Source organism: Columba livia, chromosome 3 (assembly GCF_036013475.1).
Source record: "Columba livia isolate bColLiv1 breed racing homer chromosome 3, bColLiv1.pat.W.v2, whole genome shotgun sequence".
Lineage (NCBI taxonomy): Eukaryota > Metazoa > Chordata > Aves > Columbiformes > Columbidae > Columba > Columba livia.
This window is the reverse complement of record NC_088604.1, coordinates 93,533,475-93,547,874: the sequence shown is the minus strand read 5'-3', so window position 1 is coordinate 93,547,874 and position 14,400 is coordinate 93,533,475. Positions and strand designations below refer to the sequence as shown.

General features: G+C 37.0%; 1 protein-coding gene across 4 annotated transcripts in view; it reads left to right on the top strand.

Annotated features, from left to right (window-relative positions):
* The window catches only part of PLEKHH2 (pleckstrin homology, MyTH4 and FERM domain containing H2), a 56,339-nt gene that overhangs the window by 12,493 nt on the left and 29,446 nt on the right, over nucleotides 1–14,400 (top strand). For 2 of the 4 annotated variants that reach the window (XM_065058299.1, XM_065058300.1), the window contains exons 3-8: nucleotides 5,563–5,625; nucleotides 6,671–6,820; nucleotides 7,267–7,350; nucleotides 8,756–8,837; nucleotides 10,730–10,912; nucleotides 12,624–13,609. In XM_065058299.1, coding sequence (XP_064914371.1) covers nucleotides 5,563–5,625; nucleotides 6,671–6,820; nucleotides 7,267–7,350; nucleotides 8,756–8,837; nucleotides 10,730–10,912; nucleotides 12,624–13,609 — 1,548 coding nt within the window. The remainder of the gene's footprint in view (nucleotides 1–5,562; nucleotides 5,626–6,670; nucleotides 6,821–7,266; nucleotides 7,351–8,755; nucleotides 8,838–10,729; nucleotides 10,913–12,623; nucleotides 13,610–14,400) is intronic. The other 2 variants (XM_065058297.1, XM_065058298.1) reach the window with 2 other exon arrangements.

Genomic DNA, 14,400 nt, shown 5'->3' with positions numbered 1-14,400 from the left:
GGCTTGTAAGCAGCACTGGCTCTTTTTTTAAGGAAATGCAGAGATTTGTTGAAATATTTGGGTTTAAACATAGGAATACAGAACCAAATCTGTAGGAAATCTGGTCACATGCAGTGCTCTGGAATAGCTGGCATGCATATTCTTCAAACCATTTATAAACTTATCAAGCGCCAAATAAGAAGTCAGATCTTTTGCCTTTATAGCTTCTATTAGAAGGCAGTTCCAAAATCTTTTTTAGTCGATGTGGAAAATGAGGGTCTTCGAATTTTCAGCCTATGTTTATTCATCACCTGTTTATCTCTGCTTGCACCTTTGAAACGTGTGTTTATCCCTCACTTCTTCTCCTGTTTGTTTATTTATGGAAGCAAACATATCCCCATGTTTCTTCGGTTTCGGTAGGTCCTCTGTGGTGCTCACTAAATGAAGAAATGGACAGATTTACTACTTTTTATGTGGACTGCTGTTTTTCAACCACAGATGGTCTGGGCCTTTTTTCAGATGAGGAGGAATTGAAAAATTGAAATGCAAGGAAAGAAGCAGACTCTAAACATACCGTTCTCAAGTCACTGGAAGTTCTGCACTTCATCACTAGACAGGCTGTATTTCTGCTTCAGAAACATCAAGTTTTATCTCATTTTTCATTTTTGAAAACTCTGACCTATTATCAGCATCATTTGACAGGCTTACAGAGCAGTGATGCTTTTCATTCATTAATGGTCCTGGTTTTTTCCTGTATTTATTTGAAAAGGATTTCCAAAAAGTCTACATGATACAACTGTGCTGTTTATAATATTAAAAATGAGGAGACAGTGTATTATTCACTGATTATAATGTAAATTTTAAATGTGAATGGAACAAGCTATTATGTTGAAAATTGGCTTGGATAAAAAATGAGATTTTTGTTCCCATAAATAACATATATTTTCAGATCTCAAAAAGGAAATAACTACAACAATTTTATTTTAAAAAACCCTTTGAAATTATTAAATAACTATTTCAAATATCAGGAACGTTAACAATTCAGTGCTGTAATTTCTAATGCACATTACAGGAACAATGATCTGTATGTATATATGTATATAAATGGAAAAGTATATATACATATGCATACAGAGGGAGTATTTGTGAAAGTTATGAGTGATGACTTTTGAATTTATACCCTTTGGTGATTTCATGCAATACATGTTTTAATAAAATGAAAATTTCTTTACTTGCACAACAATATATGCTGAACATTTCTGAATACAGTTCAGAAACTTCCAGGTGAACTTTGAGAAAGAATCGCTATATGATTTGCTTTCGTATTGTAAAAATTTCCCTGTGACTTTGTGTTGTGCTTCAGTGTCCAGACCTCCAAGGCAGTACACCTCTTTGGTTTTATTGCTGCCATGTTTCTTCAAAGCATTCAGTATTTATTCACATGTGGCATTTCTCTGTTCATTGTTTGAACAAAAATAGCTCGGTTTGATGAGTGTCAGATGTAGAGTGGTTATTTCCTACTAAGTTTAAAAACAAATCTGTTTCTAACAATAGATATTATTTTCCGTAATTCAGATAATTGATGCAGCGTGCACTAGCATGTTTATAAGAGGAATTTTTCACTTAAACAGAAAAGGAGAAAGTGCAGGTTAAAGTAGCAGTCTTTTCTTCTGTATCTGTGTTGATATTGTTCTTTAGTCAGAACGTGGGCATTTCTTGCTTATGTGCCTAAAACGTTTAATGTTTATATTTAAGCTTGTAAAACCAAAGCCAGTATAGATTATGCCAGGACACCTCTGAATCCTTAACGAATTTCGGAAGGAGCCTGCACCAACCATAGATGGGTGTGACAAGAATATTCCTTACAAGAGGCTTGTTGAACTGGGGCATTTTTTCAAGTTCTCTCTTTCAAGACATGATAGAAAATTAAGCTTAAATATACTTCATATGCCAAATGTTACCAGTGATGTGCTGGCCCTCCATGTTTCTCCTGGGAAGCCGACTTGATGTCTGCTCGTACTTTGCAGACTGTAGTTCACTCAAGAAATGTCTAGCCAAGAGCTGATATATATAGATGAATACAGAAATAAGCTGGTGGGACAGAGGTCTAATTCAGCAGATTTTTCTGGTTTTCACATCATTTTCTGTATAAAGTCGGAGTTGCTCATCAACATTCCAGTTGCAGCTACAGGTAAGAGTTCTTTGTTCTGCAGGTGGAAGGCACGCTGACCTTTGCCTCCAAGTGTGGATATGGCTGCAGTTACCTGCCACTTCCATCATGAGGTTAAGTTTAGGTATCATTTGCCTTTTTTTTTTTTTTAAATAATTTGAGGATCTTAAGCTATCTATCCATGGTCTAAAGGTCTCTCAAAAGCCACTGGGTAAACAGAATTTACCGCTGCATTTTGTTCTTGAGGAGTTCAAAGCACGACTTCTGATTTAAACAATTAGCTATTAGTCTCGTCACATATTTTCACCTTCTCTCTCCCTCAGTAATGCTGATATCATTGTTAGGAAGCATCTTATTAACTTAAGAAGAAGGTTTAATGTTAGTTTTCCTTTGCGAAGAGAAATCCTTCCCTTAGAACTAGTTCCAGTCTTTGATAACCTTCAGAGTATCCTAAAGCAATATTTTTTTCTCTTTAACTTCACAGGCCTATAGAGTTGCAAAGCACTCAAGACTATAGATGTAAATCTAATTTTTCAGGCAAAACCATTTTGTGTATTGGTTAGAGAATATTTATGCAAACTGGAAAAAAATATATTTTTTACTTTTTTTTATTGTTACAATAGACACTGCAAAACAAACCTATATATACTCTAAATAAAGGGAAAATCAGGACTTACCCAGCAATTGTTATGTAGCATCAAATAATCAAAATGCTGGCCAATTTAACTGCAATAGAAGTGCTGGTGTTTGGTAACTATGGTATTCCATTCTTGCTGAATAACAGAGTGCCTTTTTTTTTTTTAACAGGAGCCTCCTAAAATAAATTGAAGACCATTTAGAAATTTTCCAAATCTCAGATTTAGCTGTTGCCAGGAAGCAATTGACGTATCTGTATTGTGAGATCATGCAAAGCTTCATAGCATATCTCCTTGGAATAGTTAACTCTTAAAGAAACAAAAATAAGCCTTGTTCTTCCATTTTTAATCTCTGACTGCTATTTTTCTTGGTAAATATTCTCTCAGCTCTTTTGGCTCCTAGATTTACATTCAACTTAGCAACAGCTTTATTTAAATTAATATTATTTGTCCCAGTAGTCTACATGAACAAATCATTATGTTCCTGGTCCTGTGCAACAGTGTATGTTCCTGGCAAGAGGTGCATTGTGCAGTTTCAGTGCAGAAACGTGGAAGGAACGTAGGTCTGTAGTGCCCTGTATTATCCAGAGCTCAAATGTTGTGTAGAAGAGCAGCACAACTGCTTAATGCTTGTATTGTGGTTCAGGGATCATGAGATGCTGCTGGAGGGACTGGCTGTTTTCAGGTTGGAGCTCAGTGCACCTGGCAAGTGGTGTTTCCAGGTTTTATTTCCATTTATTAAATCTGGTATGTTTCTGCTACAACCTTACAGCTGAAATTAATTTTACTTGCAGGACATAAATAAATTGCCAATTAGCGCTGTGGGAAGGAGGTACATTTACAGGTTGTTTGGCTGTGAAAACTGATGAACAACTTGCTACTCATCAGCAACAAATGTCACATTATAAATATATGAAGGACTTTCCTGTCATAATATTATAGAGCATTAACAATGTTCGTTATTGATATAATAACTGCACTTCTGCTTGGTTTAGCATAGGGCTTTTACTGCAGTGAAATGTTAGCTGACCATACATTCAGAAGTAACCTCAATTTCTGAATCCTTAACTCCCCGAAAAAGAAATGTCTAAAAAGCTATATTAAAATCAGTCTTTTAAACCCAAAAAGACAGATGGAGAGCAACCTTAGAACTTAAAATTCTAAAAATTTAACTCAAAATCTCAACGTGAGGTTGTACAAATATGAAATGAAATCTCTGTGACCAGAAAGGAACAAAGCAGGCTCATCTCCCTGTCCGTCTGTCTGGACTGCTAGTACATGAGTGACTGGGATGATCCTTTCCTTAGAAGAGACCTTGCAAAACAACTCACCGAACGTAACCATGTGTATTGTGAGATGGTTGTTGCTCTTGTATCAATGGTGTGTTGCAGTATTATGATGTGGACTGTGGGTTTTTCTATTGTATGAGAAAGTAGCGGAAGGTCAGTCACAGATTTTTTTATGTTAATGAAAACTCATTTCCTCCATTTTCAGTTTTTAATTTATAGAAGATGATGGTTCTGTGTCCTTGTGGGTATGAGGTGCTAAAAGTACACAAAACTGTTTCATGTGATTGACAACATAATTGGGAAGAGAAAGAGAGTGAAAAAGAAACTGAAAGATGCCAGAAATCAAGTACAAACAGGACAGAATGAAACTGATTATTTTAAAACCAAGCAATAAACTGGAGAAGGAATAAATGGGTTTCATTTGCATTATTTGTATCACGCACTTTTCTACGAACAATTTTTAAGCTGAATTCTGAGTATCCCAGGGGTAATTATTTGATGTCTCATCCTCTTCAGATGAACTGAGGTCTTTGCTAGGTATTTCCTGAGAACCAGGAAGTCCTTAAGTTATGGAATACCTTATGGACTTTCTAGTGTTATTTCAAACCACAGTTTACTTTTTAAAGAAGTCATAATTGTGTTATTCACCAAAATCAGACTAGAGAGCTCTTCACGAAATGTAAACTAAGTATTTCTCTCTGGCCTCTTCTATTCCATATTGTTGGAAAAGCCTTCAAAATAAATCATCTAAAATGCAAGGGCTTTCCGAGGCCCAGGGCAAAGGCTGAGCCTATGATTTATTTGGCATCATTATAAAGTACATAATAGATCATGGTTTCTCACTGCTCAGAAGTGACCTGCGCTCCTCTGTGTTGTGCTGGTCTCTGTCTTCATCCATTTGCTCTGTGACCTTTCACATGTTTTTTTCCATTAAGCACCTGAGTGGACTATGTTTCTTCTGCCGCAGGCCCCTTCTTTCACACCGAGGGTGGAGGAGTGTGGGACAGGCCTCATACCACAATTCCTCCCCAAAGATAAATTTGTCTCCTTCAGAAGAATTAATGGCCCAACTGTATAATGTGCCAAGTATTCTTCATTCTTGCCAGTTTTGGAAAGACATGAAGGAACTCAGCACTTTTGAAGCCTGCATGAGGAAAGTTTCAGGGCAGTTGTCAAAGAGGTTTCTACTCTTGGCCGCAAGGAAAAAAAGCAGTATGTCATATAGCACCCACAAGATTATACTGTGAAGAAAAGTTGTATTAATCTTTTTTTTCTGTGGAAGAATCTTAACAATATTTTAATACGGCCATAATGATTAATTATCTTCGGACACACTGTTCATCCTTTTATTTATTTTTGTATGCTCTTGCCCACAACCTGTCTTTTCCTTTTTCAGAATAGACCATGAAAATATGTTTCACTGTGGTATTTCTGGCAACAGGCAGAAGGCAGCAGTGCTATTTTACTATAATTTTTTATGTATCTACAGATGCAGCAGCTTGAGAAACAAGTTATAGATGCTGATCGTCAAGCAGAGAGAGCTTTTCAGCAGGTATATATATATAAACTGAAAAATATCTCCACTAGCTATGTGCATGTTACTGTAATGAAGGGAAATTCAGAAAAGGGCTGTTTTTATTAAGTATTGCTGAAAAGGGAGAAGACAGTTTCCTTTTAGATCTATTGATTTGCCTTACCAGAGATGTTCTAACACCTTTCTCTGCTCACTGTCCAGTTCAGTTCAGTAAAGTCAAAGCTAACAGCACAAATTCAAAATAGATACATGTGATGAGCTTCTTCATTGATGCATCATGAGTCTCTGATCTGTGATGTACATGGAAACAAAAGGGAGAGGAAACAGTGACAGATTTTAGAAAATCTGTAAGAAAATAAAATGAGGCTATCCAATGCAGTCTCTAAATAGGATTATTCTATGTTGCTTGTACATCTTGTAGAAGTTACATCATCTAAAGAATGAGATCATGGCTAAATATTCAACCAAAGTTGCCTTTTGATTCCAAATGGCAGATACAGCTACTGCAGACATTTTATGAACATATCTCTGGTACTCCCTAAAAATCCTTCCTATTTTACTGTGAGACAGACAGAAACTGAAAATTGCATTAATAAAAAATGTTCATGTACTAATTTGGAGTTAGGAAACATTCCTGACTATGAGACAAGTACTTTTAGCTATTTTTTAAGAATGCTTCTGATAATGTGTTGGGTTTTTTTACACTGTGCAATTGTTTATTTATTAAAATATTGGTTTTTACACCAAATAAGAGCTCCCTATCCATAAATTTTATTATTCCATACTGTCACTTCTAAAACCTTGTGTTTTACAAACCTGGAAGCCTCTTACTGAAACTAACAAAATCTGTATAAGGCCTATCAGTGTTTTCCAGTCCTACTGGTATTAGATGCATAGGGAGACGACAATCTGAATTTCTTCTCAAACAGGCCTCAGAACTTTGCAGGGTTGTCTTGAATTTTAAGAGGGGGGGCAATTTTAACAGTCCATTTTGTGATTAAATTCCTACCTGTAACTTGGAGTGTTGTGTTTCCTAAAGTCTTATGTTTGACCTTCCAAATAGGTGCAGGTCATGGAAGAAAAATTAAAAGCAGCTAATGTTCAGACAAGTGAATCAGAAACCAGGTTGTATAAGAGATGTCAAGATCTGGAGATCCTGATACAAGATAAAAACGACATAATACAAAAGTTGGAGCAACAACTTGAAGAACAGGTTAGAAATAATGGTGTTACAAGAGATGACCATCAATTCCATTCTTAATTACACGAAAGGAAAATAAAAATCAATAGAAGATAGAAAAGATTAGCATTATTTCTGATGTTTGATTAAAGAGGTTCCCAGTAGATGTATATCATTTGAATAAGGTTTATTCCCTTGCAAATTATGTTCTATCTTTGAAAGAAAACCTAACTTTGAAGAGGGGAAAGACGTTCTTCCTCTTCACTGTCTTCTCTGAAGAGCTTTTATTTTTCCTGGAGGAAAGAGGAACAACAGCCTCTGTGAAGGGACTGTTTATTTGTTTTGGTTTTTTAAATCACCGTGTATTGGCCAGGAGACTGAATTACTTGAAGCAATCTTAGGATTTGTGTCTGAAGATGCTACTAAGGCAGATTCTAATACTCAGTGAAAAATATGCTTATGTCATTTTTTTTTTCCAGAAGCAACTAAGACTGCAAGAAGCAAAAATCATTGAAGAAAAAGCAGCTAAAATAAAAGAATGGGTGACAGTCAAGCTCCATGAGGTATCATTCTTGCTACAATACTTATACAGAAAATATAATGGCGCGACTGGATGTCCCTCAGGCTTTTTGGCCATTAAAAGGCTTTGTGCCACAGTAAAAGCAAACAAAAAAAGTGCTTCACAGTTTTATTGATCTATATGGTTATTTGCTTGAAAGTGGAAAAATGAAAACAACAGCACAGAGGGCAGAGTATCCTTGTCACTTAAAATCTGGTGTCTCATGTGGTCGTCTAGTATAATCTACGTCTTCTTTAGGAAGAAAGGGCCAGATCTGCTCTCTGGAAGGTCTGCTTATCTCTGCTAATTGAGAGAGATGAGCTGGCAAACTGAGCTTGCTCAAGCAGATGCCTGAAGTATGAATAATCCCCAGAAAGCTGACCAAGTCTGCTGGGGCCTGGCAGAAGAAAGGACTTGATCATGTTTTATTTTCCAGTGCCCATAGTACTTTTAGTCATGAACAGTTTCAGGGGCGCTGGTTCTGTTCTTAAAAGAGACCAGTTGTCTCTCATGTTTCTCTCCTGTGGTGAAATAATCATGTCTCGAAGGCTGCCAGGTTTGTGCAGCTGTGTACGTATAGAATCTACAGTTGCCCATAGAAGTTAAAATCCTACTCTGTTGTGGTTAACTGGAAATTATACTCCAGTTGAAACTAGAAGTAGCATTTACTATTAGTCTGCGAGGAGCGTTTTTGAAATAATTTAATAAAAATACAATGAAGTTTAGCTAAAATTGCCTTGAAAAAGTTTGGACAAAATCAGACACAACTCAGACCATTTATTTAGTCTGAAACCTGGAGAATGTCAGGCCGGTGTCCCAGAGGTGGCTGAGTACGACCCAATGGGAAGGGGATTGCTGGCATCCCTCTCTGTAATTTGGGATACTCAGACTCACATCTTCTCTGTGCCTAATTCGAAGCAGGAGTTTGAACCAACATCTTTTACCTCTTGGTAGCGGGTTGTTCTGTTTTTCTTCCTGTAGAAGGTCTTCTGCTCTGTATAAAATGTTTCAGTATCTACTTTTTAATCTTTGTTGTGGGATGGCAGGAGGCATTAGCACCATCATTCCTTCTGTTCCCTCTGCTTGCTCTTGCATTTGCCACGTGGCACAAGAGTTCGTAATTCTAGCCCTCGGCTTTTATTAAAGATACCAATGCAGATTTCTTTTTTCTTAATTATCAAGGCTTTTTAAAGCAGTGTTGAGTTTGCTGGGTTGGGGGAATGATTTTAATAGAAGTTGAGCAAATGATTGCAGGGGATTTTATTTTTCAGAATAAATGAATGCCTAGGCTGGCATTAAGAGAAGTAGCTTTATCTTTAGACAGGCAGAAACTCAGAGAAAATGTGAATGATGTAATGACTTGAAAAATTGTTTCACTGATGGAAGAGATTACATTTATATACTTTTAGTTAGAGGTGGAAAATCAGAACCTTCGCGTGATCAACCAAAAGCAAACCAAGGAGATGAAAACAGTACAATCTAAACTGCAAGGTAAATGTGCAAGTCTTTTAAAAACCTCTCGATATATGGCATAATTCTTTCTATTCCCTATTAATTTGTGCATCCATTGAATTGAAATATTCTGTGAAACCACAAAGATTTCAGTTAGTGTGAATTGACATCAGAGTGACTGTACATGAAGGCGTTAGGAAAGCAAAAATTTAATTTTTATTAAAAAGATATGCAGACAAACCACAACTTTTTTCTGTTGGATGAATGGGTAGCTCTGTTATTTAAGAGGTTCTGCAAGTAGTAAGATTTGACTGGATTTATGTCATATATTTGCTTTCACTTCTTTTTGGCACCGATAGCACTAACATTGTTAAGGAATAGATGAATGTCAGTCTGCATCTGCTTTTTCAAGCAAAATGTTCATCTGGGAATCAGATTTCTGACCAGATTTTTTTAATTGCTATGTTTGACTAAAGTGATCCAAAAACCTTAATTCAGCCTCAGTATCACCAGGTTCGTCTCCACGTGGATATAGTTAATTTTAAAATCATAACATATAAATATGGTAAAGAGGAATATCGCCTCCAAAGAGCATTAATCAAAGTTGAATTTTATTTGCCACCATGTTGCCTGTTCACCAACTTTCTTAAGTCTCGCTGAAGGTTCTCACAGTCCTCTCCATATTTGGTTGACCTGACAACTTACAATCATCTGAAAGTCTTGTTAGTTTGCTACGTAGCCCTCATTTCACAGAACCACAGAATGGCTGGGGCTGGAATGGACCTCCGGAGATCATCTCGTCCAACCCACCTGCTAAAGCAGGTTCTTGATAATGTATCTCATGTATATTTGTATATACAGAGACATTTAGAAATAGGTGTATGTGTATATATATGTGTGTGTATGCACGTAAAATGTGTATATGAAAATACAAATATTTACAAAATACATGCATACACAATATGAAGCTTTTAAACCAAGATGCACCTCTTTGTTAATGAAAAAACTGGATAATTTTGTTTCTTTGCTATTTTTTGATCAGTAGCCATTCTGTATACTTCAGCACTTAATAGCTTTGCTCATCCTCTTCTGATAGATCTATTCAAAGGCTTTTTGAGACACTAAGAATTTGTCAGCTGGATTTTAACAGACATTTACTTAAATGCTCAAAATATTGAGAAATTTATTAGTATTTGCTGTGTTCATACTGGTAACAGGCTACAGATTATGATCATGTGGTACTGTTTTTAAACAGTTTGTAGATATGGATGAGGGTCATTTGTTCCTGGATCTGCCACATAACTTTTTATAAACAGGGATGCACAGCACTGTTTCATATCAGCTTCTGGCAGAACAGCTGTCCCTAAGAACAGATTTCATATTCTCAAGGCACTTAATCAATCATTTTGTGCTTCCACCTTTTCTTGAAGTCCTCCAAATATACCTTCTAAGCCTGGAAACTTACTTTTTTATATTTGCTCTAGCACCTATTACGGATTCTCTTAGTATTATTATCTGAAGGGAAGGAGCCACCACATATTTTAATACCATTGTTCTACAGTCTTTCCAATATTATTTACCCTAAATCAGTCTATATGTTTCATTTCAGTCAGAGCAGAATAAAACCAGGTATTTCCTCCAGGTTTTCATTCTTTATTAAGTGCATGTTGTATATCTTACTTCTGTGAAATTGTTAAAAGACTTTTTTTTTGTCTTTCTATACTAAAAACAAAATCAATCTTTAAGAACTAGAAATGTAGCTCTGCTTTTGTTTTGATGTGGGGAAGTATCAGGTAGATTTTTAAATTATCATTTTGCTAAGTGTTAGTTACCTTTAAAAACAAAATCAACAAACTTTACACTGTAAAGAGACCAGTAGCATAGCTTGCAGTATCCCATTAACACAAGATTTCTGAATTACTGTTCTTCAGAAGCTACGGGCAAGAAATCTGTTACTTCAACACAAAAACCTGCAGAGTGTCAGCGACTAAGCAGTTTGACTTTTGGATGCTTTTCGAATAGAGCAAGAAGTCCTCAACCATCTCCTAAGTTCGAAGAAATAAGCAAGTCTTCATCTAAGGAGTCAGACTACGCTGAAGGCAAGGACATGCTAGGTACTTAGTCACCACCACTGCTGTTTTATTCTCACACAGGAAGAACTAAAATCATCAGCTATGTCAGCGTATCCAAAGCAGCTGTTTTCAAAGTACATTAACAGTACTCTCTCCTTCTTTAATGCTAGTCTCTCTTATTGCTGTTAGTGCTCTGTGAGCACTTGAGTCTCTATGATACCACTAATACGCTGTTTGGCAGCGTGCACTGGCGGGCAGGTGCTTTGACTGCAAGGGAAAGAATTTGTTGTGGCCCCAGCTTGCTCTGCAGTAGCATAAGGGGTTTAAGGCTGCCAGGCCCCCAGGGAGGGCTGTTACATTTTTGTGCCTGTGTAGAGTCTCACCTAAGTCCAGTTTCTGTTTATCAATGCTGGTGTCCCAGTGTTAGTTTCACACCGTAACTCAGTAATATGATCAAGGTAAGACAAAAGAGAATAAAGTCTCAGGGATCTTTTTGCATCATTCCTTCGTATTCAAAGAAGGAGAAAGCTCCCTCATCAGCTCATGCAATTTTCCCAACAAGCTGGTAATGCCAGCAAATCGGTGTGCTGTTATGCTATAATAAGCATAAGCAAGTCCATTGCAGTTTGCTACCTCCCGTAAGTCATTAAAAGCTCAGGAAGAAAACTCTTGCTGCATTTCTTCGTTTGAGTCCCACAGTCCTATTTATGACCTCAGCATTTTCTCCACAGTTAATCATGGTCCCCAAAATTGCAAGTTGAGGTCTGTGGAAAATCAGAAACTGAAACAGATTCTATTAATATTTTGTATATTTATGTGACACCAAGTTCATTATAAAGGTGGGTATATATTATTATTTCCATTTTTATAGATGAGGGAATTGCAATAAGAATCTGTTTTTCAAGGGAAAGGATAAGAAATAGAACTTTAGGCTTGCCTAGATGGAAACAGATCAAGTTTTATGACTTCATTACTTTAATGTGGACTAAATTAAAATATGTGGTTACCCAACCCACTTCAAATTCATCCAGCTATTTAACATTAGCTTTCCCAAGTGTCTCTATGGAAAAGCCCTAGTTCTTGGACCTGTTGTAACTCAGGGGGAGCACATAGGCCTCACTGACGTGCTGCAGGCTATAGCTCTCTCTTGCAAAACCAGGTAAAAGTGAAGAGCAGAAGCAAAGCTACTTTAGTATAGCATCTTTCCTTAAGCATTTTTCATGAGGCTCTCCTGTATCTGAAGCATTCACCCCTGGGAATACAATAATAGCTTGCAGAAGAAATTTCTGTGTATAAACACTGCAGAAATGCTCAGAATACTTGATCTGTTAACGTAAATATCTTCTGACAAATTTTTACTAAACTTTCATTTTCTTTAGATTTAATAAAGTAGCTCCATTTATATGCCCTCTCAAGCCCTTAGGGGCTTGGGGGGCGTTGTTTGTTTTCATGCATGTGTGGTTTCTTTTAAAATACAGCTCCACTCTGCTCGTCTTTACATTTATTGCCATTTTTAGTTTGGCTAGAACTTTTGAGTAATGTCCGTTACAGTTTTTTGGCAAACATCATTGCAACTTCAGTTGCATCCAAAAATTGATAGTCTTTTTCTTAAGGTTTATTGTTTACAATATTAAAAAAAATGTGCTTACGCATTTAAAATTATTACTTACTATTTGTAGACATGATGACAAAATCCTTTAGCAGTTAAGTTTGCTAAAGTAATTTTCTTACGTTCATTCTATTTCTCCTCTAGAGACGGATATCCTGGAAACTACCTTTGCTGGTCCAGTTGAGATCAATAAAGGTCAGAAGTCACTGCAACGAAGTTCCTCTGCATCAGAGCAGAACAAAAATGTGAGAACAAGCTGTTCATCCAAAGACATAGACAGCGACATGTCAAAGAACTCCTGCACTACCGGGAGTGACTGGAGCTCAGATGAGGATGGAGGAGACAATAAAGGGCTGAAATCCAGGTGTACCTCCACTCTCTCAAGCCACGCATCTGAAGAGAACACAAGGTACAGTCGAGTGGGAAGTGAAATGTATTTGACAGCATCTGATGACAGTAGTTCTCTGTTCGAAGAAGAGAGTTTTGGTGTTCAGAGGACTCAGCACAAGAAGTTTTACTCCTGGCAGCAAGGGTCCCAAAGAAAAGGCCAGAACAATCCAGGTGGAAAGTGCAACTCGGACTTCGTAAGTAAAAAGAAAGACCAAGATAGTTCTTCAGATGAACTGAATAAGAAATTTCAGTCTCAGAGACTAGATTATTCATCCTCATCCAGTGAGCCAAATACACCAAGTCCAATTTTAACCCCTGCTCTGACACCCAAACACCGAAGTCTGGCAACTTCTGCAGGTTCTCAGTGCACAACGCCATCGGATTCTCCCTCAAATCTGCCACCCCCAAAGCTGCGGACTCCTAATGTGCTTAGTCTAAATTCAGCATTAGCAAAGAAACACCTAAGCCAGCCCCAGCTGAGTTCTGACAGAATGTTTGGTAGAAATCGGAATGCCATAAGCATGATACGGCCATGGAGACCTCAGGAAACAGACATTGATCTGGTGGACGGAGAAGATACTGATATTTTAGAGAAAATGGAGATTGGCTGTGATGAAGGAGTGTTTACCTACGACTGCCCTGAAGCACAAAATGCTGAAGCCCAGGAACCTTGTGATATGACAAAAAAGGGTGCTAGTAACAAACCTCCAACCCCTCCATTACATCGATTTCCTTCCTGGGTAAGTGTAACTATAGATATTTTTCCTACTGGTGAAAGTAACGCATTTTCATGCCTCTCTTCTACAATTTTTGTTGCCCTGCCTTTTTCTCTGATGGCAAGACAGGCTGTTACCTTAACTGGACTAAGAGGACAAACTCAAGCAAGTTAGATTTAAAGCACAGCATTTCTGCTATTGGACAACATAATCACTATTTTTTTAGATAAGACTAATTGTTGTCATGTCACATCTAAGTTACATATGTGCTTTTGAGTGTATCAAAAGAGGTAATGCTTGTGACTGCATTTATTTCTTTATCTTAACACCTAAGAGTGCTGGTTTTACTGCCTTTGCTGTAACCATTGTACCACTCACAGTCTAGACAATTAAGTTGACAGAAGAGAACTACAGATTACAAAAGTTATTGATCACATTTCCAAGTAAAATTTTAAAGCTGTCAATCAGGGAATTAAAATAGATATTAATATGTCATACACAAAATCCAAAATTAGCTGTGTCAAGACTCACTGATTCTGCAGTTCCACAGTCAGACGTTTATTAATGATTCATAGATGAATAATGGACTAATGGAACTGCTTCTCTATGTATCTGTTTTAATGCATATTTTTTTATTACAGAATTTCTTATTGTGGCCTTTTAACACAAAATGGTTCAAAAGTTGCCTCCTAATGGCATTTCTCTGTTCTTAACATACAGTCTTCCATTTAAAAAATATTCTCACTATAGCTTCTTTGGCCCGTGATAATAGCAATTTTTTCAATAAGTTACCTTGAGGGCAAGCTTTGTGTGCA